The sequence below is a fragment of the Telmatherina bonti genome (genome assembly GCF_933228915.1).
Source record: "Telmatherina bonti genome assembly, chromosome: 10".
In the NCBI taxonomy this organism is placed as follows: Eukaryota; Metazoa; Chordata; class Actinopteri; order Atheriniformes; family Telmatherinidae; genus Telmatherina; species Telmatherina bonti.
The window spans coordinates 32,685,914-32,711,113 of record NC_136628.1 but is presented as its reverse complement, the minus strand read 5'-3'; the positions used below and the strand labels follow the sequence as shown (position 1 = coordinate 32,711,113).

The following is a 25,200-nucleotide window of genomic DNA, read 5'->3' as shown; positions in this document are numbered from 1 at the left end:
CCTATTAATAAAGAGTCACCGGATATGACAAACCAAAGTGGCTTCAGTGCTAGTCCAAGCTCTCAGTTGGCTCAATAAAGTTTGGTTTTCCTCTACCAGGAAGGTGCACAAATCTACGTCTTTATGTCTCTTGTACCGTCTCTTCCAGTAGTTCCTCTTCATTGATCCAAGTGACGTCCAAATTGCTTTTTGTCAGATTTTTCCTTCATAAGCGCCGTATTGACCTGGATCTATGAACACCAGGTAGGAATACGGTGTTTATCAGCAAACTATAAATTCAGCTGAAAACAGCACCGGCCAATGCTGCAGTCGGTTAAGAGGAAATGTTTTTTTCTTTACAAAACATGTAAGATTTAACCAAAACACCACAATTAATTTGTCATCTAATACACTAACTTATGGCTGCTAGAGATAAAACTATGATAAACAGAAGGATGGTCGACACAATCAAAAGAATTTTTATATATTATGTTTTATAACGGGATTCACATGGTTAAAGGAGTTACTATGAATCCTGAACACAGATTAGACACAGCAACCCTCTCTCTCACCTGACAAGTAAAGGAAAAAGCTCATTTTAGCAAGTAGTGCCTGTTCTTCATGTTTACCAATACACATTTTACAAGAACATGCACTGATGCTACATTGCAATCTGTAGTTGGCTCATACAACAAGCAGATGGATAACAGACTTGGCTCAATATCACTTTTACTGGAGCTATATTGTAAGACAGTTTGACTTTAAATGGGAGAATCTCCGATGTGTAAACCAGAGTCGCACCGTACTTAAAGGTTTTCTGCAGCTAAGTAACGTGCACGGGTACAGAGCTAGAATGCCGCCTTTGTAAGTATGCTTGCTTGCGATTAGCACCATAATTTGATGTATTTTCTTGGTCTGTTATACTGTATGTTGGAAAAACTGACATTGTGATCTTTTTTTTCAAACCCTCTGTTTTATATTGCAAAAAAAAAAACAAAAAAAAACAGGAGTTTTCAACAGATGATGCTGTAAATGATGTACCGCTTTGGCCATCTAGTTAAAAATGAACCTGCACTGATCTTTGTGCAAATGTTACAAGTTACGATGATGATCAAACAACGTACTGCGGAGCATTTTCTTAGAAACACGAGTCAGATTGTGATCTTCCACCATCATTTTCTTCATAACATGCAGCCTTTCCTTTGAATAAGAAACACTTTTCCACCAGCAGGCTGAAGTTACTCTCCTTTTTGCAGCAGATATACTGTTGGTGAACTTAACTGAAGCAACTTTTGTCAGTGTTTCTATCATCTATGAGGCTTGTTAAAGTGGAAGGTGACTTACATGAATGACTCCAGGAACAGCCAGCATGCTGTGGTGCGCAAGGCAGGACAGCCATTAGATTAGCCAAAAAAACTTCATTTTAATTTTAAAATCGGATTATACCACAGATCAGTATTTTTTTTTTATACTGCACGATCTGATCTCCCACGCCTGCCACAGAGGGTTTCTGGTCTGCATACATATGGACTCTTTATATTCCCAGAGTGATGCATATGTTTCCCACAGACAGCCAGACAGAAACTATACCACCCCAGACTGTTCCATATGTCTTATTATAGCATTTGCAGCTTGACTAGACTGATTTATTTCTCTTTCCTCCTTCACACTTGACAAATCGTGCTCCCCTGTCCTACCTGACCTGGGGAGGGCTCCTGTGGGGAAATGCCTGCAATGTGGGAACATTTAAACTGCTGAGGTGGCTGCTTGCTGCAATTCTTAAGGAGCACTGAGAGCTAGTTTTGAATGCTCTCATGCCCCTCTCTGGCCTCATGAACGTCTATAAACCAAGAAAACTAAATCACTATATCCTTTCGACAGTGGTTGGTTGTGTGTGTGTGCATTATGAAAGACTGTAGACTATTTAGTCCATTTAGCTTCACCCATCAGGACCTGTTTGTGACTGATGTGCTGTGTGTGGATTATCTGACACAGCGATGTGTGGTTGTAATGGGGTGGCTGCAAACAGCACAGTGTGATGACAGCAGTGTTCAGAATGGCCTGAATTAGCAGGATGCACATATTGACAGTATACTCTCTCCACTAAGGTGGAAATCCATTATGGCCCACTCTACCCTTTCCGTTGAGGGCCATTCATTAGATGCATTAGATTGTGCTCTTCCATTCATACTGTGTGTGTGTGTATACGCTACAGTAATTGGATTTCTTTTGTGAACCCACTCTAAGCCATGATCTCATTCCCTTGCAGCAACCCCTCTGTTTAAATTTTATTGCAGGGCTCAGTTTCATACCTGATCCATTTTTTTACAGCGTCGGTAATGATTTTAGATGTAGCTCCTTCACACGTCCTGCAGCTATGAAGTACTGCAGCACAGCCCCTCAGGCAGCCTGCACTCAAACCCACCCTGGTCATGCAGTTCTGCAGTCTGACATTGTGTAAGTAGCACAGTGAGAGACCCACTGCTATTTTTAAACCCAGTTCTCTTATATTTTCTGCAATTTTGCATCCTGTATAGTAACTCATAATGGTAATACTCTACATTACTGCATGTCTTGCTAGCACTGGTTGGACCCCCTTTGTCCTTCAGAACTGCCTCCATTCTTGCTGTCATAGATTCAACAAGGCGTTGGAAAGCAACACATAGAATCTCCCGTTTCACCAAAGCAGCAACCTTCGGCGGTTAACGGTGCGGAAGTGCATAAAACTGCAGTTCCTCCTTCATCCACTAGGGGCTCCAAAACAGAGCAAATCCCCGTAGACTCCCATGTTAAAAAAAACCAACTTTACAGCAGAAATAAACATGTTTACTGCCTGGTTCAAAAATCTATTTTAGGTTTAACTTCATGACAACTGTGGGGGGAGTGAATTTTTTTTCTAACTCGCCATTTAGTCTCCAAATTTGGCTCATTTAGGGGCGTGTCCTTTTGATTGATAGGTACCCGATCTCCTGCTTCTAGTAAGAAGAACGTAGAACAACCGCGGTTTTTAGCCAGTTAACAACGCGACTTAGCTTTAGCCCGCTTACCTCTGTTAGCTGGTTAGCTCCTGTTATTTCTGGGTTAGCTCACGAAGCTCTTAGCTACAGAAAGCTCGGAAGTTCACTCGATGTCAATCATCCACCATGACGCTCACAGCCCCCCTCTCAGCTCCACCTCTTTGCCCATATTTGTATTTTAATTCCCAATAGAAATTTACATAAGGAATTAAGTGTTTAAATTGTAAATTTTTAGCAGTTTAAAGTGTAATTAACTTCGGAATTAAAAAGGAACTAAAACTCCCATGTAAACGTACATTGTCAGCTCCATCTGCTTGCTGATAAAGTTCCTTTGTTGTCGAACGTTGCATTAAAACTCAACGTTTCGTCTCTGAAAGTTCAACTCAGTAATGTTTCCTGGAGAACATCAGCCCTCCCAGCACGAGTCTCCAACCTGAATGAACTGGGTCATCACTGGATTATCATTTTATATTCAGAAGCTGCCCAGCAGCAGAGAATGCAGCGCTGGAACAGCCGGTCTGAGCGGAAATCCCAACCAGCTGAGAGGAGCAGATTGGGATGAACTCCTGCATTTCCACTGTAAACGTTAGGATGCATTTAAAGTTAGAAACTGCTTTTCTTTCTGTCTGGAGGAGGGGGGGTGATCATTGAGCCATTTCAGAAATGAGGGTTAAAGCAATAAAAAGTAAGTGAATTATGTTTCAATTGATGGATATTTTAGCAGCAGGTGGAAATGGACTGCAAACGCTTCGACTTTCAACCATTTTGTTGTCACATAGCTTGTGTGTGTTCTCAAAGCAGCACAGGGAGACATCTGCAGCCTTCCACATGAGCCGTTCCTCCTTGTTCCTCTCTGCTCTCCAGCAATACGTCCTTTCTAAGCGAGATCATGTGCGGATGTTGCATTTAAAGTCGTCAGAACGCATGCAGACTGCAACACTGGTTAACTAGTTTGTTTTAACCATTAACCGTCTGAGTCGGGTTGCATTGCAAAGCCTGACTTACTAACATGCTAAGCTGAGTACTGGGATACTCTGCAGATTCCTCAGTGGAGCACTTTGAGGAAAAAAAAAAAAGCCACAATGCTTGAGGACAGCACAGAGGACTGCACATGTGGAAGGAAAATTGCTTCCCCCCCTCCCTCTCCCTTCTCCTGCTTTCTCTCTCTTCTCTGCTTCTTTTTTCCCATCTCTTTCCCTCCATCTATCCCTTTGTCCTGGGAATGTACCAACCGGAGAGGGATAGGAGGAGGAGAGAAAGGGGGGGAGGGGTGAGCCAGCATGTCAGACAGAGGAGAGGAGGAAAAAGGGGAGTGAATAGCATGTGGCAGAGGGACACGGAAAGCAGACGGCGAGGTCAGCAAAGGAACACGACTTAAAGAAAAAAGCTTCTTTTTTTTCATCTGGTTGCTTTTCCCTTTTTGTTTCTAGCTGCTGGTCAGATTGGGAGGTAAAGTTGTGCTGAGTGTCCGTCGACAGAAAGGAAGCGAGAACATGAGGATGGGGTATCACAATAGTTGGATGGGAGAGAGAGGAAAATGGAGGAGATAAAAGCTGTCCCATTGAGGAATCCACCAAACCAGCACCTCTGCCTCTCACCCTCTTCCCACCAGCTGCTGGAGATATCGTTGCCCCTTCCATTCTCTCTCCCAATCCCACGCTGGGAGACTTAACTGTATGTGAACGAGAGTGGAGCGCTGACATTTATGTCCTGCTGAGGGGAATTGTGATCTGGAGCAAAACACGGCTGAGTGTCCGTTCTCCCACTGGGGGAAGACGAGATCGGAGCAGGTCTGGGGACAGGTGTTGGAGCCATAAGTAGGGGCAAACTGAGCTGTTCAGCATGGAGGGAATGAAAGCGTAGTGAGGAGTGTAAACCACACTTGACCTACTGTAAGTATAATAAGTGTTTCTGTGTTTTAGACGGCTCCCTCTGGTTCTTTCTTTGGAAAGGTCTGCTGCTGCAGTTTACCTCTTGTCCTTGTGTGCCTGTAGGACTCATTAAATGTGATGTTGTTGTATTCAGCTCTGCAGAAACCCCTTTAAGAAGGTTCTGTTTAACCTCTGAGTAACCGTCTTTGGTAATTAACACTCATTTTCTCACTGTTGCAGATTTTATGATCATATTTCTCCAACAATGTAAACAAATGATGACAGTGAGGATGTGATAATTTCATTACTCTGATGATTTCCTGCCTTTATCTCGGTCTGTAGATACCATATATACACCTTTAGTGAGTTAAACCGTTTTTATTCTGCCATTTTAAGATCAGTTTGCTTGGTACTTATGAGTGCATATGATTTGTTTTCAGAGCTTTGTTTGTTACAGTCGCTCTGTTTGGGTTAGCTTTACCTTGATCTTGCAGAAAATGTACAAACTTTGAGATTAATAAACTCATTTTGGGACTCAACATTTTCCATTTGAATGAATATTTGTGCTGACAGCAGAAACACTTGCTGAAATGCTGAAACTTCTTTCTTCAGTACCAGGCAGGTTTTCATTGTTGCTTTTGTTTTGCATTTACATGATGTGACTAAAAACAGTGAACTGATGTTGCAAAAATGGATAATACTTACACTAATGCGCACAAATAAAATGTGTGCACTTATTTAAGGTTGTTTTGAAGACTTTATCAGCGAATTAAAGGAAACAATTTAGTAGCATTTAATGTCTTTTCATATCATGTCAATTCCCCAGTTATGTATTTATTAAAGCTATTTCTACAAAATAACTTAAATGCTATTAAATTGTGTTTTTGCTAAATAATGTGCTCCATAATTCTTGACAAAACGTGACCAAACCAAACATTTTGCTGAAAATGAACAGCATTTGCAGTCTTGTGTTTCCCAGATATGCAGATCGATATGTAATTTCTTTGTGAGCCATGGGATGTTGGCGGGACGCCCTTTTGGTCCCGGAGGCCGTTGGTTTGCATGATCATATTAGCATCTGGGAAGTTTTAGAAGCTGTCAACACCTAAAAACCTTTGTTGTGTTCTTTCTGAGCACTTTTCTTGTGCAGCAGAGCACATTTTGTCCTGTTTTTATTGCCACTGGGGACTGTGATGGGTCTCTAGCGACCTCCTGGTGGGTCATAAGTGTCAAAGTGGAATCCATTTGTTGTTTGCTCATGTGTGGGTCAAGCCGGAAGTTGTGTCCAGGTCACTACTGGTTGGAAATGATGTCACCAGAATAAGAGGGTGGTGACATTTTGATCCTTTCTGTAGACAGATGATTCATGCACTGATGTCCCCATGAAGACAGAATGTAATCATTTTGCTGAGACAATCGTTTCAGCCAGGTTTATTCGCTTTGACACGAACGGTCGGTCTGGTTTTTGCATGACGTCGACGTTTCAGCTCACATTACGAAAAACAATCATTCTTCTCCTCTTAGGCGGTTTGTGATTGGCTCGCTGTCCTTTTTTTTTCCTTCCAAAGTGAAGGTCCAAACCCATAAACATCCAGTGAAATAAGAGAAAGTCGCACTTTGCTGGAATGCCTGTCTACTGGATCGTTTCTTAAATTTGTTTTTATTGCTCTCTCCGACCTCTCCATAAACAGAAAGGCTTTTAGTTGTGCAGCAACTGTGCAGCACAAAGGCATCATGCAAAACAGCGCAACATCAAATGAGCCCAGTTTGTTGGGTTGTTCTTGTCTGTGGTTTTTCAGCAAAGACAGTCACAAAAGGCTCATGCTGCTTTGTGAAAAATGTATTCACTGCATCTCTACCATAAACAAACATCCAGAATAAAAGCTGGATAAATGGGAGCAGAAACACTTGGGTGTCTTTTTCCCTCCCATCCCTGGCATTCTTGCCTAGATGATCATGCTGAGCGTGCATACCTCTGTCTCAGGACTGTTGGACTTTTTTTTATTACAAGGCGTTGAAGTTTGACAAGCTTGTCCTGTGCTGAAAAATAACTTTAAACTGTATGTGGCCAGTCTGAATGAAACCGCATGTTCTTTTCAGTCTTAAACTTCTTATCTGAGCTCTCCTGGCGGCGTTTCTCTGGCACCTGAAGCAGCAAGTTCATCCACACGGCCGAGGCAGGAATGAAAATGATGAATGAACTGTATTTATGTGGCGCTTTTTCTGCTATTCTTGACCGTTCAAAGCTCTTTTACCGTTCACACACACCTACAGCATTTACTTTCCATAGACTTACAGGTTACACAATGTCTTTTCTGCCCCTCGCATACCGATAAATTTACAAGCGGAGTCCTTTGTCTTTCCTCAGGACACTTTGACACGTGGTCTGAGTCAGCCGACTGACCTTCCAACTGGCAGAAAATTGCTTTTCTTTCTAAGCTACGTCTGCCTTTTAAAAGTAGAGAAAAAAGATGTAACTTATTGCTGTTTCAGCCATTCGCTCTCCAACCATTCCCATGTGACATAGGTATGCAGGAAGGTACGGGTCATGTTCGAGGAATCACCAACTGTGTCCATGATGGTGACGACCATTGTGTAAGAAGCTGTAACCATGATTCATTTCGGACTGCTGCCCAAACCCAACCGGGAAATGGGAGTTTTGTGGCATGTTAACCAGTAACCATGGCAACCTGTATTTGGCATCCATGATAGTCGTGGTGTCAGAATGGATTTTAGCTGTAACCATGGTGCATTTCGAACCTTAACCAGAGATACAGAGAACGGATAAAGAGATGTAATCCTGAAGTTACTAGTTTTTATTTTGGCATCAATGGTCAGTGGAAGGGTTGTGTTGTGTGTGTGTGTGTGTGTGGGTAACGCGCGTGTGTGTTTTTAAGTGTGAAACTGTTTTTTTTTTTTAAAATGCTGTTAAGCACTTTGATATGCTTTTGTATGAAAAGTGCTATATAAATAAAGTTTGATTTGGTTTGATTAAAAAAGTGATGCAGGTAACTAAACCCAATCAGGAAATGAGTTTTGTTGCGGTTAACTTGTAACCATGACATCCTATGATATGGTTATTTGTAATGGTGATGCTCGTGCTGTGAAAAGTGTGTATTTTCACAAAGTAATTTTTTTTTGTGTGTATCAACTCACCCAGGAAGTGAGAGAACTGCCGTTTTTCTTTGGATTGCTTTTAATCTCACAGCGGCCACATTTAAAATTTAGCTTTTGTAGCGTTTGGCTTCTCTGTTTCTTTGTGCAGACTCTGTATCACTCTCATGATAAGCTTGAGAATTACGTCTGTTGATGAGTTGTATTTCTCTTGTTCAGCTTGTTTGGGAAGCACTGGACATATGTGTTTCATCTGTAGAGGAAATTATCGTCCATCCTTGTTTGTTATCTTTCTAACTTTGCATGGAGAGTGTCCGTGCGCTGCCTGATGTGTGGGTCTGGACTCTGCCTGTAATTGTTGCTCTTAGTGTGGAGCGTAAATGTATCTGCAAAGCTTCCTGTTCTAATTAAAAAGGAAACAATGCTGTTTGTCTGGAGATGCTTGGCTTCAAGGATTTTCATGAAAACAAACCTCTGTGTGTCTGAAAACACAGGACATTACCTGCACCTCTCGCTCCTTTTCTGAAGGGAGCTTCAAGTGTAACGCTTTGATCTGATCAACAGTTCTGGACTTGTGTATCCATTAAGCTGCTAATGTTTTCACCTGGGAACAGGTGTGGACTCCAGGAGGCCAGTTATCATGCTGTTGGCATCATCGAGCTGGATAAATTTTCCTCTGGAGAAGACGACCGGATGGCAGCTCATGTTGTTCCAAAACTTTATTACATTGTTTGACAGATGTGCAAGTTATCCATGCCATATGCATGATATATAAAAGTCTGGCTTGTCAAATGACAAAAAGCTGGACAGTCTTACTTCTCTCAAGCATGGAGGACTCAACATCCATAATATCCCAAAAAGAATGTTTAATTTTGATCCATCCGACCACAGGAGGGTTTTCCTGTGGTTTGCCTTTATACAGTCTTGGACACAGACAGCAGAAGCATCTCTGGATCTTGTTTGCATGCTTCTCTTTGCACAGACGGTTTTTAAATTTTTATTTTTATTTTTAAAGATGACCAATGTTTTGCCTGGCAGAGTACAATAAAACACATAAGTATCATATACGGTCCTTCCACCAAGTCATTTGCTTCGCTCAGTTTCTGTCTATTTTTATTAATATTAATAATAAACACCTTCATGTTGCAGACAATGAGATCCTTTAAAATCTTTTTGGTTTCATGCAAGTTGCCGCTCCAGTGTCCTTCCCCATCTTTTACAGCTAAAACACTGGCTCTGTTTGTTTTTATGCCCATCAAATTACCGACCTGGTGCCCATTACCCTAATTTGATGTTCCGCCTGGTGCACGTGCCTCTTGTTGCTTTTGGAAACAGGATTTTTTTCAGCTTCAGAGCTGAAAACAAACCTCTCCTTTCCTTTAGATTATTTCCCAGCTCTTGTTTAGAGCTGTATCAAATTAATGTGTCTGCCCAAAGTGTGTTGTTGAGATGAAGCAGTGGTGTAACGCCTCCAACCTCTCTGTCTTTCAGCTGTCCCTCGGAGATGAACAGTGTGAAGTGACGCGGAATGGCTACGAGTCCAAAGAGCTGGTGTACTTGGTCCATATTTACTGCCAGGTGAGACGCTGACTCCACTGTTTTTATTGCAGATCATCACAAACGTCCCTCGAGAAAGTCCCTCTTGGAGACATGAGAAAATACAAAAAGAAAAACAAAAATAATGTCAATTCGATTCATAACACAAAGGTTATTAAACTAAAAAATGTCACGTATTCTTCAGTTTAAGTCATTGAAGAAAAGATAGAAAGGGTCACCTGCATGTCTCATCCCAAATAACGTCACCTGTCAATCACTTTTCTGTATGAAAACTTGAGACAGTGGATTCATTGTTCAAATATCACGAGACAAGAAGGTGAAGATTAAAGCTGGTAGAAATCTGTGGTATTTTGGTAAATTATTGTGATGCCTGTTCAGAACCCAAGACGACATGAAACCAGCTACTAGCAGCGTCTTCGCAGAAAGCGCAGCTGTAAAGTTGGGGAACCACCTGACTTACATCAGAGGGAATTTACTGAATACATTAAACACACAACTCGATGTGAAGAGCCTCCATCACTGAAATCCCTGGACTCTTCTTCTATGGTGTCATCTTTGGAGGTCTTCTTCACCTGTTGCTGAATATCTGGCATAACTCAAATCCATTTCATGATAGTTTGCTGCTGGACGAAATGGAAACGAACTGTAGTTGAAGAAGTTTGAGCAAAACTCAGAGACTCATTTACTCTACCGTTGGATGAATCCTCAGATGTGTGTGGAAATCTGTTGCTTTTGTTCGATAAGTTGATAAAAGCGTACATTTATGAACACGTCCTGTTTTGTAAAAGTTTGGAGGGAAAATGAGAGGAAGTCTTTACTGGTGTTAATGCCCTTTTGCATTAAAACAAACTGAGCTTTTTGGTCATTTAGTCAAAGTTTGACATGAACTTGGACACATGCATCGTGTTCGAAACATTCTGTTAAAATGTCAGAAATGTAAAAGAGTTTCTTTGACCCATTCATCCATCCATTTTCTTAATCGCTTAGTCCAGTTAAGAGTGGCTTGGAAGCTGGAGTCTATCCCAGCAAGAGGCAGGGTACGTCCTGGAGAGGTCACCAGTCCATCACAATGTTTCTTTAGTTTAAAGCTTTAATCACATAAATCAGGCTCTCAAGGCACAGTGCTGATTCCCCAACCTAAAAGCTTCACACTGACGAGAGGGTACTGGGCCAGGAGCTTCTATGTTGCTGAAACAAGTTAAAGAAACACTGCTAGAACATCCAAACATCATGACACAGCTACACCTGAAACTACTAACTTACCGCGCAGAAATCCAGGTAATGCTGGAAATGAGAAGAGTTGTGGCTAAATGCCAGAGATGGTTGGCATTCATAAAGACCGCCATAAAGAAAACTCCTCCCAGTTGAATCCTTGTAGTCCTCAGCTTTGACTAAACACCATCTCATTCATTCATTTTCTAAACCGCTTAATCCAATTCAGGGTTTCGGGGAAGCTGGAGCCTATCCCAGCTGGCTTTGGGCGACAGGCAGGGTACACCCTGGACAGCTCGCCAGTCCATCGCAGTAAACACCATCTCCATGTTGGTAAATGTTGAGCTGAAGTATCTGGATTTAATAGCTTATATGGGATTCTCTGAGGATAACTTGTAGCATTTGTCTTTAGTTTGTCATCTTTGCAGGAAAGTACCACATTTGATAAAAGGTCCTGCAGAATAACTGTCCTTGGGTTTTCCTCACTTGATGCTGCATGAAAAGCTCTATGTTAACAAAGTTTGATTTGTTTTGATTCCCTCTTAAGCTGAAACAGCCTTTTCCCATGGCTTTAGTTGTGTTTTCCTTCTTTAGTTTTATAACAAAGGTCAAAGTCAAACAAAAAGTTGGCCCACTGAAATGCAAAATTCCATTTCAGTAGAATCATATTTATTATTTATTGCATCAAATGCAACACGGAGTTTTGCATGAAATTAAAGTCCATCTACACACACCAGCTGCTCAGCTTCCCCCCCAGTTCTCTCTTTGGATTCCTGTGTCACACATTTCCATGCACAGATACCAAATCATGCAGGTATGCAGCCATGTAATTGGAAATTCCAACCTCTTGCAGCCATTGGAAAATGGCTAGATCTACTTGGAAAAGAAAAAACACATGCAGACACATGGCCTTGAGGTCTACACTCGGAAAGTAGCACAGTGAGCCTAACTGGTTCAGTGCCACAAACCCAAAAAGGAGGGGGTAACCAAGGAGCACCGTCTGAAAGTGGGGCAGGAAAGCATAAAGATCCCACAGTGGCCTCCCAGTGGCGTCTCTCCCTGCCAACGCTTTAAAACGCCACTGGAATCAGTGGGTAGAGTGGTGCACTTCAGTCCCAGTCGCACCAGCCCTGGCCTGGCTTCAGACCCCTTCTACTTGGGCAAATCAAAGAAAACTCTTCTTTTTTTTTTTCCACCCCAATTTTCTCTCTGTGGGGTTTGAGGTTTTTTTACTGGATAAAAAAAATCAACAAATCCATGGAATAAGATTATTTCAACACAAAAGTTACATTTAATGTGGTGGATTGAGGTAAAAATTCTCCAGGCTTGCACTTGCACTCTTGGAATTTAATCGCTTGTGTTCTCCTTGGAAAGGCTGAGTAAGCCTTTAATATCCTGTGAAGATTTTTCCATTTCTGAAACTTGGATCTTTTTTTCAATATTTCCACATCTGTAATTTTATCAGCATGAAAAGAGAGGAGGAAAAAGTAGAAGCATTTGCAGAGGGTAAAAAGGTCTTTGTGAGATGAACGCCAAAGCTTCTGGTTCTTCCTGTTTTATTCAGAAACAACTACTGGCAAAACCTTGTGGAAAGTATTTTGTGTGTTTTTGTCAGATTATTCACATGGAAATATTTTTATTTACTTTTTAAATGATTAAACCAAAACAGACACTTTAAGCCAAAAGACTATAAAATCTTACAACTTGATCAACTTTTTTTTTTTTTTTTTTAAATCATCTCATGACCAAAGAACTTACATAAAACACAATCAGTTAGCTGACGACAAGATTGTTCCGAAATGACATGTAGGGATGTTCGATATTTTTATTTTTATTTCGATAAAAGTGCACCAAGTCCCCAGCGGAGTACCAGGGGTGCGAAGGTTCGAAGGCCTCCAGAGACTCAGGTCTTTTTTTTTTTGTGCGAAAGACACTTTCCCAAAAGTTTTTGGGAAGTGTCTATCTACACGGGGCCTCGGTTTGTGATCCATCAGAAATCACCATCCGCCCGATTTCAGAAACCTGGTTTTTGAAAACAGGGGCCTCCAGGAGAGAGGCGGGGGACTTGGCCCAAAGCTTAGCCCAGCTGGACGGCATGTCAGCGGGCACGACGGGAGCGTTCTAGTCCGCTCCCTCTGTCCCCTTTTTGGAGCAAAGACCGGCGCGCACATCCAAGCTCACTCCCGACCGACAGGCATACATGGCCTGTATATAAAAAGATGGACGTAGCCTCCGTGACATCACCCATAGGTTTCTAAAGAGTTGAATTGAAGCTCGGTGGGCGGTTCCTACCATCGCCATGTTGGCAGAGGCATGCGTGTCGTCTCGCCTGGAAAATATAAATATGGGCAAAGAGGTGGAGCTGAGAGGGGGGCTGTGTGCGTCATGGTGGATGATTGACATCGAGTGAACTCCAACTTAGCTAACTCCTGTAGCTAAGAGCTAACCGAGCTAACCCAGAGATAACAGGAGCTAACCAGCTAACAGAGGTAAGCGGGCTAAAGCTAAGTCACGTTGTGAACCGGCTAAAAACTGTGGTTGTTCTACGTTCTTCTTACTTGAAGCGGGAGATCAGGTACCTGTCAATCAAATAGACATGCCCCTAAATGTGCAGAATTTCGAGATTAAGTTACTTCTAAACGGAGGAATAAGAAAAAAATCCACCCCCCCACCCACAGTTGTCATGAAGGTAAACCTGACCTATTAAACCTAAAATTGTTTTTCTGAACCAGGCTGTAAACATGTTTATTTCTGCTGTAAACATGTTTATTTCTGCTGTGAAGTTGGTCTTTTTAACATGGGAGTCTATGGGGATTCGCTCTGTTTTGGAGCCCCTAGTGGATGAGTTGCAGTTTTATGTACTTCTGCATCGGCTTCACTTTTTCCCGCTAGAAGTTGCCTCTTACACTGATTTTGTCCAACTCTTAATTTCCGATGCCGATATTTGTGGAGCAAACACAGGTGACATATAGCTTAGCCACTTCAAAAACGTATGTAACTGATGTAGGAGATGAACAAAACTGTTCTTCTGCTTATCCGTCCTCTACGTCGAGCACAAATAGGCTTTAAATGACAACTTTATGCTTTTTTTTTTAAATTTATTTTTCCTTATCAACCACGCCTCTTCTAATTTTCTGAACCAACATTTCTTAGACATGACGATAAAAAAACAAGTGCTCAGACGACATACCCAGAACAAGCTGAGTGAACACAAGAACAAATCTCTCTGTTCTTGTGGTGCATGTAACGACCATTTAAAGCAGATTTTTATTCTTTGGTGACCTTTTCAAAGGATAATCCAGCATCTGTCTTGCATCCTGTCTCTTCTCTGAGCTCTCTCCAAACTTACCTCTTTCTCTGCCACTTTCTTTTCCTTCATTCCTCCTGAAATATCCGCTTGGGTTACTTTGGTGAAACCGCCAGTGTTCAGTTGTGAAGTTCAGTTTCTCAGCCCTGGGAAATGTACATTATTAATATCCCTGTTCCATCAAAGTGATTCAGAAACAGAGTTTAAAGGTCAGAAACTTCTGTAGTGTTGCTTTAGTAACTCTTGGCAGCAATTTAATCGGCGGTTTTATGAATAATGTGCAGAGTCCTGCAATATATCATCTTTTACAAAATCTGGAATGTGTTTATATTACCCCCCCCCCCCCCCCCCCCCCTCCTCTGAAAGACCTTTGTTTTTGTTATATCATGTTTAATTTCCTGTTTTTGTGTTTCTCTTGTACTTTATGAATCCTTTGATCTATTTTCTGTTTGTTTGTTTTTTTTATCAGTTTATCTGATATCAGTTTTTCTTCATTGAACAAAAACAGGAAGCATGCATGCCCACAGGGTAAACCCAGCTTCTACACCGCAGGTGTCAAACTCCAGTCCTGGATGGCCAGTATCCTGCAAGTTGTTGTTGTCTCCATGCTCCAACACACCTGACCGAAATGAATAAGTAGGTTGACATAAATATCTGGTTGGATGTAGATCGGGTGTGTTGGTGCAGGGGAACAACAAAACCCTGCAGGCCCTCGAGGACTGGACATTGCTGTTCTACATGGTGCAGTAATTCACTGTCCTCTCTGTGTGCACGTCTCGCCGCTCACGCTCCTGTCCTTTTGTCGTTCTGAAGGGTCGCAGTTGGATTGTGAAGCGCAGCTATGAGGATTTCCGTGTTCTGGACAAGCACTTGCACCTCTGCATCTACGACCGACGCTTCTCACAGCTGCCTGAGCTGCCTCGATTGGACAGTCTGACTGATCAGTCCGAGGCAAGCGTTAAAAAGCCTTTTCTACCTGTGTGATGAGTGGAGCTTGCATGAAGCCAGTTCTCTTTGTGTTTTAACCCCTGGCTAAATGTGGATTACTGAGACGTTTAGAGAAGTCAGGTTGCTAAAATCTCAACCGGGTGTGCTTATGATGTGGCTGACCCGTCCGTTCCTTAGCTTCTAGATTAAGTTTTTTGTTCTGTTAGAATATAAAAAAAACATGTTATTAGCATCACTTAGCTCTGTTATTCCATATTCATCCACATAGATTTGCCTTTATGCCACTTCTTTGCTCTTCCACATGCTTGTCATTTGGAGGCTCTTCCAGAGGAACAGCTTTATAGAGTTGATGCATCAGATTTGCTGTGTAACTTCTTACTTTTCTGGCGTTGGGATGGTCAATAAATGGGAAACAATCATGTGGTTTCCTTCTGAAAATCGTCTCCTCCACTGAAACACGACAAACCACGAACCTGTTTTTATTGTAATGTAAAGCTGGAGCTGCGGATGTCATTTCAAGCGGTTTACGACCTTGCAACATACTTTCTGCAGTGGTTCTCAAAGTGGAGGACTGGGGCCCCCCTGGGGTTGGGGGTCACACAGTCACTGCAGGGGACGCTATAGATCAGGGGTGTCAAACTCCAGTTCTTGAGGGCCGGTGTCTGGCAGGTTTTTGTTGTTTCCCTCTACCAACACACCTCATCCAAATCAGATGGATCCAGTAGATTCCCGTCAATCTATTTATTCATTTCAGTCAGATGTGTTGGAGCATGGAGACAACAAAAATCTGCAGGATAGCGGCCCTCGAGGACTGGAGTTTGACACCTGTGCTGTAGATAATGGAGAGAAACGGAGCTGAATTGGTTTGATTTATGTAGGAAAATCAAACCAACCTTGTTAAAGTTTGACATTACTTCAAGTTTCTTATTTCAGTTCAAGCTGGATGTGTTTTTTATTTTCATTTTTAATGATAAAACTAAAGGAAGCCATCTGTAAAAGCAGCGTTTAACGTGGTTTAACTGATATAACGTTGGTTTGCTGCATCAGTAATGTGGTAGCAGATTGATTACTCCTAACTGCTGTGTTTTTACTCCATGTTAGTCAGTTTCCCAGATGTTGTTGGCTTACCTTTCACGGCTTTCAGCTATTGCTGACAACAAGATTAACTGTGGACCTGCCCTCACATGGATGGAGGTAACTGCACTCTGCTGTCTTAAAGCTTTACAAAGATCTTTTTACCAACAGCTAGTAGTTTTCCTTTGCTTTACTCATATATTCATGCTGTTTGGCCAAATATTAACAGATCCTTGAGGACATATGTAAATACTGCTGTACTATATAAAAGACTGATACAAGTATCTGTAACTCCCTGCAGTCTGTAGACTTATAGGACGATAGCATGACAATTATTCTCCAGTATTAAGTAATCTTGTTGTTTAATATTTAATATATTAGTTGTTTAATAAGATTTTTGTATTTGCTCACACATGCAGTTTGTGACAGCTCCTATTAAAGCCGATGCTTGGAGACTGTTAGGCGGTGGTGATGGATGACAGCGTGATTGATGACGGGCTCTTCTCTGTGTGTGCCTGTGTTCACCAGGTTGACAACAAGGGGAATCATCTTCTGGTTCATGAAGAGTCATCCATCAACGTGCCAGCCATCGCTGCTGCCCATGTCATCAAGCGTTACATCGCCCAGGCCTCCGACGAGCTCTCATTTGAGGTGAAGATAAAATCCGCTTCTTTTTAAAGGAGTTTTGAATCATTTCCACATGTATGCAAACAAAGTCAATATGATTGTGTCACAAATGTTCCTCCATCTTCTCTGACTCGTTGCAAGCCGGCTCGGTTCAAACTTTTGTTTTATCTGTTCGTCTGGAAAAACTGAAGCGCTTTCTTGACGCTTACTTTCCATGCTGTAATTGTGATCTGCTTCAGCAGCACATGACTGATCACCCTCTGAAAAGTCCTGCAGCTGGAGCGAGAAACGATCTGTATCCTGATCTGGTTTCAGGTTCTGTGATTAAAGAGTTCCACATGTTGATCCCCAGAAAGAAAAAAGACCAAAACTTCTTTCTATTGAAGCTATTGAAGGCTAAAGGACCCCCGCAGTGATGCTGCTGCAGAAACCAGAAGAGGAGATGTTGCTTTTGTAATTTTGAACATATAGAGAAGTTTATTTTATGGAACGCCCCTTGAGATGTACCATCTTGTTTTTGAGGGGGTCCAAAAACATAAAACAATCCATTATAATGATAATACATATAATGAACAATTACACAAATTATAAGCAAAACAATATTTAAGATACAGACAAAACAAGACAAGACAAACTTGCTCACTTCTACTTCTCCATACTCCTGCCCAGGTACAGATGTATAAATACAAAGCTAGGGATGTCAGGATCAGTCATTATTCAACATGTCACAGAACTGCATAAAAAAATGCAATATAAAGAGCAATATGAGAATAAATTATGTTTACTCATTATTATTATTATTATTTTCTTTTTCTTTTTTATTAATTAATTAGTTTCTTTTTCTTGTTTACTTACATTGGTTTCACCACCACACAGTCATGACATTTCTAGGGATTACAGTTGAACAGCATTACTACAATGACAATAAAAAATAAATACAAAATAAATAAATGAATACCTCAAAAAGGAGTATTTTATTCAGACTCGTACAGAATAATGTAATAAAACTAGAAACATTGACAAGAAGTTTTAAGATGACTTAAATAAACCAAACAATGTTAAGGATCTTTGAGCTTTGAGCTGAAATGATATATGTGTTGTTGCACGCATCGACAGAGAGCGTAAAAATATCAACATCTTTGAGCTTAACGTCAGAATTTTCATTTCTCTGCTGTTGTTGCTCCCTGCAGGTCGGCGACATTGTGTCTGTGATTGACATGCCCCCTAAAGAAGACACCACATGGTGGAGGGGCAAGCACGGCTTCCAGGTACTTCCAAACTACTGTGCAGCCGAAGGGAAAGAAAAGAAAATTGCTTTTCAAAGCGAAACTTGAATGAAACGACTGAGAAACAAAGCAGGAAACAGATCCTGGTTTATCCTCGCACACCGTCCTCCTTTACGTCCCATCAGACTGAAGCTGGTCTGCTTAAAATCTGCCTCAGTGTCAAAACACGCCATCGTGTTCGCCAAATTTTCAGACAAACAATCTGAAATCAGCAGCTGTTTTATCTTTGATCATTATTAGAAGTATTAAAAATGTAATTAAATGAATAAATAGACAGTATAAATAGAAGTGCTTTGCTCCCGTACAGACCATCCATCAGGGGTCTGCCTGATCTCTTCAAGGTCTGACCTTGTTTTCAATAGTTTTGTCTTTAAATACAACATTAAACATGTTTATTATCCCATTTCATATCCTTTTTTCAATTTTAGCAATATAATCAAATCATTTTTCCACTTTGATCTATTTTATTGACACACTAGGCCCAAAATAATTCCACCAAACGCATCAATTACAAATTGGAAAATGTCATATTCACCACAATAAAAGGCAAAACATGTTTAAAGAACTTTTATTGATCTTTATGGAGCAAACATAAGTTATGAATATAAATATGCAGCTGTTGAACTGAAACATTGTAACACTTCATACACATTTCCTATAAAACCACGTGCATCTGACGTTTTTTTTTTTATTTCATCTTGTTTACTTCAATCCTTCAAAACAAAGTACAGAATTATACATAAAGCTGGAGGTAAAATTCAGATTGAATCAAACTTTATGTAAATATTTAGCTCTGATGTAACTCAGCATGTGGAGAGCTGGACCTTTACTTTTGTCCGTATAAGGCAGCGTTTCTCAGTCCCCGTCCTCAGGAGGCCCTGTCCTTCATGTTTCAGACGCAGCCCGACTTTAACACACCTGAATGAGATAAATGGCTCGTTAACCGGATGCAAAGAACCTGATGAGGAAGTTCAACAATCTGATTTGGATGTTTTAAAGTAAACATGCAGGGCGGGGGGTCCTGAGGGCCAGAACTGAGACACACTGGAATAAGGGTTAAGTATATAACCAAGGCATTTTCTGGCTGGATGTGTGGCTTTCCTCTTTAACCTGCCAGCTCACCTGCCCTGTTTCTTCTTAACCACCACATTCTCAGGGATCCCTGTTGTCGTTCAGGTGTAGAGTTGGTATCTGCAGACAGTCGGTCCCCTTCCTCTGGATAACAGATCGGCTTTTGATGACTTAAAACCACACATACGTTGTTTTAATCTAAATATAATTTGATACATTTCATATCAAATACTTTCCAAATTAATTCTGAAAAGATGAGAATGAATGTTGATGGGAACAAATTTACCAACCTCTTCATTCAGCCTGTTCCATCCTCCACGAGAAGCGAGAACTTTTTTCTTGTTCTTGAGGCTCCAAGAAGAAAATGACGTCATTTTGTTCTCGCGGACGTGTTTGAAGACAGTTCTTGACACACCGGGCTGGCAGAACTTTTTTCTTGTGGGGCTGCGAGAAGTATCATGTGATTGGTCGGACATTGGAGGTGGGCGTGGTCACGCTGCTTCTGCGTTTTTGCACGAACTGGGTTCGTTGCACATAAAAGCAGACCCTGCAGTGATCCCTCCCCACTGCAGACGTGCTTCTCGTGGAGTATGTATGGACCTGCCGAACAAGACGTTTTTTCTTGTTCTTGCAGTCTCGAGAACAAGAACTCAGTTCTTGCGTCTCGTGGAGGATGGAACAGGCTTTAAGTAGCAGTCAGTCTGGAATCTGGAGGTTATTTAATACTGTCTGCTAGTTCTGCACTATTCTGGATAAAATGAGAATCACGATTTTTTTTTTTTGCTTAGAATTTAGATCATGATTCTCTCACGATTTTTTTCCAATATAAATATTTATAGCATGTATTACCGGCACGTCAACTTTGCAACAATATTTTTTCTGTGCATAAGGTGATGATTTCTTAAAATATAAACAACAGGAGGGTTGGACATGAAGCTAGAAATTTCACACAACAGTGCTTTGGTATTCTGACATTTAACAATGGAGGACAAAAGTGATTTATGCAACGTGGGTCTAAAGGTATTAAAATCTACCTATTTAAAGTGATAGTCTATTTCAATGGCAAAATAAATAAGAAAAAAACTTTAAAAATCCAACAGAACAGAGTTTATTCATAGTACTAGACATATTTAGGGTGGTTTTGACTCATCTTTTGTCGCTCCCACAACATTATTCCTCTCTCCTACAACGTCCATTATATTACACGCATATGGCCAATCATGCAAATTAGGCAATGATGTCATTCAGAGACTTTTAGAACAGCCAATAGCTACTTTACTTTGGAGCAGCAAAGTGACCCAAAAGAGACACTTTGGCAGAGTTACTTCGTTTTGTTGTTTGATTTTTGTGGAATTCTTACTGTTTGGCTTGTTTTTAGTCAAAGTAAAACATAAACATAAGTTGGCAAAAACATATTTTAAACTACTAAACAAGTTAAAGTTGCCAAGGGGGTTTAGCGAGAAAGTCACCAAGTTTTTTCCTACCAGCCGGCATCTGCGTCACGTGGTGTAAGGATCCGCCGTTGTCATTTTTTCATGGAGAAAGAGGGAGCGCTTGTTTTTATGCAGGTGAGGTCCCAGTTCGAAATGCGCTACATTCGTGGTTTTTTTTTTTTTTTTTTTTAAACGTCATTTAAAAATGAGATCGTATACAAGTATGAATCAAGATCGTGATTTTTCTAACGATTAATTGTGCAGCTTTGCTGTCTACATATCTCCAGGAAATCTGTAAATCTTCATCTTAACCCAAATTCATCTGATCAGAATCATAAGCTTTAAAAACACACGTCGACCACCACGGAGCAGCGTTTTGTCTCCATCCTCATTTCTTTAAAATTGCTCCCCCCTCACCTGACCTCTCTCCCTGCTCTGCTCGTTCCAGGTTGGCTTCTTTCCCAGCGAGTGTGTGGAGCTCATAAATGATAAAGTGCCACAGTCCATGACCAACTCTGTGCCAAAACCAGGTACTGTTCCTTCCCTCAGTCCATCCACAGAGGAGAGTTGTTGCTCACGGCAACTAATATCATATAGCTGTGTTTTCCGGGTTGGTCTGAGATGGATGTTATGGCTCGTGTGTGCGCACGTGTGCGGCAGTCTAACTGGCTTTTGATAGTTGGGAAAAGGTAAAAGTTGTTTTTAAGTATGCAGATGACTTGACATTCATTAGAAACGAAAATGCAAAGTCATGTTTTCAGGTCTTTATCACCTTTCCTGTCCTACAGTAAACATTATAAAGATGGCTCTGTTTATGAGCTGTGAAAGGAAACCCATCGTTCTGACACGTCATCCTCTTAAATAGCTCACTAATCATGTCACATTGACTCAGCTCAGTGGAAATCCACAGCAAATAACTCTAATCTACTGGTGTCCAGAGCAAACAGATAAACTCTTTGGCACACAACTCAACATGAACTAAACGTTAAAACGAAAACCCTCTCAGAATCACTTGGCGGTGTTTGGCTACAAAGTTAGAGTCGAGCAGCCCTCGTACGTCATGGGCGAGTCCATTTATGATCAAACCTTTTTAATGTCTTTTACAAATCCACGTCACATCTTCCATATCTGTGGCTGTGACTCAGAGTCACAGCCATCCTGCTGGGCGAGCCTCAGACTCCAAAGAGCAGATAACAGAAAAGAAGAAACGTGCAGCAATCCCTCCAAACACACAAAGGGATGGCACATGGTTCATTAAAGTTTGTTTGACTGATCTGAAATGCATCCTGCATTAACTCTCAGCATCTCCGCAGCCTGATGTTCAGCTGGATCTGCTTTCCCACCCCCACTGCTTTCAATGCTTCGATGCACGTTGATGTTTTAGTTTGATTTTTATTAGTGCTGGGCAAATACGAAATGATTTAATTGCGATTATTTGCATGATTTTCTACGATTAATCTCATGGCTACAGTAAAAAGTCTATAACGATTCAAAAGTTTTGTATCACACAATGAAATGTTTAAGTCAAACTCCATGTTTTGAGGTGCATCCATCTTTCATTCTGTCTCTTCTCTGAGCTCTCTCTAACCAGTAAAACTTAAAATGAATCAAAGCGATAAGACGTTATATGCCCAGCCCTAATCTTTATGCACGTGTCCTTGTTTTCCATCCATACGTTTGGTTTTTTTGCAGAATTTCTGCAGCTCATGTGAACGATTTACCACGTTAGGTTTTTATAGATCATTTATTTTATTCATGTTGCAGGATTAATAACTGCGTAGCTGAAGGCAGCTGCATATGTGTGAATCCTAACATTGTCATCATGAATCACTTTGTCATCTCACAGCACAGGATTGTTTGCTAGGTTAACGTGTGTCTTGATATGTTGCATTTGACTGTGACTCCTCTGCCTCAGCCTCCCCCTGCTCTGGTGTGCAGCCTGCTTCTTGGAGTCTCTTCCCTCCCTGTGCGTGTTGGTATACACACTTCACCTGCCTGTCTGCTCTCTGCACACTCATCCACCCACACACACACACACATATACACACAACTGCAGCACTTCCTGGTAATCCTTACTGTGCGGATGATGTTGTTTTAGAGATATATAGGCAGACAACGTAATTTTACTGTGATTAAAACTTCTTTTAGATGAATTGAAGTAGAATTTTTTTTTAAAGTCAAAATGTAGGAAAACTGATTCTTCCACCTTTTTCTCTGTTTGACACTTGAAATCCAAAAGTACACAGTTGCTCTGTTTTCTAACGCAAAGTGCTTTTCTCCCTCTGATTCTCACATGGCTCCATCCATCCATCCATCCAAATGTCTGTTGGTCCATCTGTCCATGGGAATGCATGCAGACTTGGAGATGGAGAGTGTAATACAGGACAGTGCATGGGTGGCCGACCCATTAAACCACTACAGCCTAAGTTCAGGTAGACGAAAACTCCTCGGTGTGTTGTGCCACCACCTTCTAACTAAAAATAACCTCCTCACCTCCTGACTGATGTGTTTGCACTGTGTGACTCTGATATGTGCAGACTGAAGCGAGTTGCCGCTTCAGTCTTCCCTCTGGAGAAAGTTTGTGCACGGTGTTGGGTTAGGAGAGCGGAAGGCTTGTGTCCACATGGTGCTTTTCTGTGGGAGAAAAAATGCCAACAGGAGGCTTAAGGAATGCTTCCTTTCCCAGTGTTTGATTAATAAAAAGATTGTTTTTCCTCCATAAGCATCAAACAGAAGACACGTCCCCTTTTCATCAGATTGTCACAACTGTCGATTGATTAGAGACAGACGGACACATAATTAACAGCTGTTCTGAGTTAAACAGCTGGATTTATGTCAGAGGTTTGGTGGTGGAAGAAGACGATCAACCTCAGAGCATCTGTGGGTTTTTTGCTTTTATTTGCTGGACCAACTGGTTACCATCATCACATTATTATTAGCAGCAACATGTCCTCTTATTTCTTCATCCTGATCATCTCAGTCTGACGTCATCGACGCAGTCGACGTTCAATTCATTTTTCATTCTTTTCCTAAAATGATTAAACAAGTTGGGATGCTGAGTAAAATGTAAACAAAAACACAGAATTAATTTGCAAATCTCATCAATCCGTTGTTTTATTCCCAGAAAAACATGAACAACGTATCAGAAACTGAGACATTTCGCCGCTTCATGGAACATATGTGCTTATTTTGTATTGATGGCAGCAACACGTATAAATAAAGTTGGAACAAGTTGCGCAACGTCTTCTTTTCACAAACATCTACAAACATCTTGCTTTGCTTTGATCGTAAATCATCCCGTTCCAGTTTAGTGCAGGACTCTCGCTGCTCAACAGAGGGGACAATTCCTGGTCCAGGAAGTAAAAGTCCTGCCATGTTTTGGGATCCTGTACATTTAGAAAAAGGTGTTTTCACTAACAGGCTCGTTACCATGGCAAATAAACTCTGCTCATTAAATTCAGCTGGTTTGGTGACTGGTTGGAACAGCTGCCGGACTGGACTTTTACTGTCTGGACCAGGAGTTGCCACCTCTGCTGGTCAGCGGTCTTTGTTGCTGGATTTTTGGTTTCTTGACATTCCAGATGTTTGGTATTACTACCAGTGCTGCACACAGACTCCTCTCCTGTTCCGCCATGCTGCTGTGGAAGCAGGATGTGCAGGATGTGGTTCAGCATGGTCTTGCTGAAATCTGCAAGGTCTTCCCTGAAAGAGACGTTGTCTGTATGGGAGCAGATTTGATGGAGCTTCCCAGATGTGGAATCTGCCCATGCCATCGGCGCTAATGCAACCCCATCCCATCAGAGATGCAGGTTTTTCTACTGATAAACTTTCACATATTCTCTAAAGAATCAGCAACGGCTGTGAATAAAACCATCAAAATGTTGAAAAATTTTACATTGAGGATCATTTTTCAGAAATGTTTCCATTTAGGGATGGGAAAATCGAATCAAATATTTTTTTGCTTCACAATTTTAAAATTGATTTATTTGTTAAAAAAAAATCTTTTTTTTTTAATACATAAAAAATTAATCCATAATAAAATTTTTGTCTTTTTTATTGTTTTTATTGATGTTTTTACTTGTCTTCTTGGGCACCATAGCAACAGAATGATTGTCTGGCTACTGGGTTGTTTTTTTCTAATTGAAATCAAGAAAAATGAAGAGACAAAAAAGTTTTAATATATTTTATTTGTTTTTAATCTACAAAATTCAAGAATATCGAACAATGGTGAAAATCGCAATTTAAATCGAATCGGCACCCAAAAAATTGGAATCGAACTGAATCGGGACAAAAGCATATCGTCACAGTTCTAGTAAACATCTGTACATCTTTACACCTGAGACTCTGGCTTTCTGAAACACTCCTGATACACCCAGTCCTGTCCCAGACCTGTTACCAGTTAACCTAATTACCTGTTGTTTTTAATGTGTGCCACTTACTTTTCCTGCCTTTTTGATGCCACTGTTCCAACTTTTAGATGCGTTGCCATCCAATTTAAAATGAGCTCATGTTTTCTGTGAAATGATAAAATCTCTCAGTTCAACATGTGATCTGTTCTTTGTCATATTGTAAATAAAATATAGATTTACGAGATTTACATTCATTTGAAAGTGCTCAGAGAAGCTGAACAAAAAGTGTCCTGATAAAAAGATGCTGGGTGTCGTGCTTTTTTATCAAGGCAGCTCCATGCGGCCGTAGACGCTC

General features: G+C 41.0%; 2 protein-coding genes across 3 annotated transcripts in view; both read left to right on the top strand.

Moving 5' to 3' along the window:
* Positions 1-15,041, top strand: part of LOC306761343 (rho GTPase-activating protein 32-like) — a gene marked incomplete at its 3' end in the record, with an annotated part of 29,371 nt that extends 14,330 nt beyond the window's left edge. The window contains exons 3-4 of the mRNA XM_079247468.1: positions 9,473-9,559; positions 14,871-15,041. Coding sequence (XP_079103594.1) covers positions 9,473-9,559; positions 14,871-15,041 — 258 coding nt within the window. The remainder of the gene's footprint in view (positions 1-9,472; positions 9,560-14,870) is intronic.
* Positions 15,042-16,118: 1,077 nt separating this feature from the next.
* Positions 16,119-25,200, top strand: part of arhgap32b (Rho GTPase activating protein 32b) — a gene marked incomplete at its 5' end in the record, with an annotated part of 44,521 nt that continues 35,439 nt past the window's right edge. The window contains 6 exons of one of the 2 annotated variants that reach the window (XM_079247581.1): positions 16,119-16,199; positions 16,608-16,730; positions 17,897-17,974; positions 20,945-21,026; positions 22,412-22,462; positions 22,854-22,928. In XM_079247581.1, the coding sequence (XP_079103707.1) occupies positions 16,119-16,199; positions 16,608-16,730; positions 17,897-17,974; positions 20,945-21,026; positions 22,412-22,462; positions 22,854-22,928 (490 nt within the window). The remainder of the gene's footprint in view (positions 16,200-16,607; positions 16,731-17,896; positions 17,975-20,944; positions 21,027-22,411; positions 22,463-22,853; positions 22,929-25,200) is intronic. The other variant, XM_079247582.1, reaches the window with a different exon arrangement.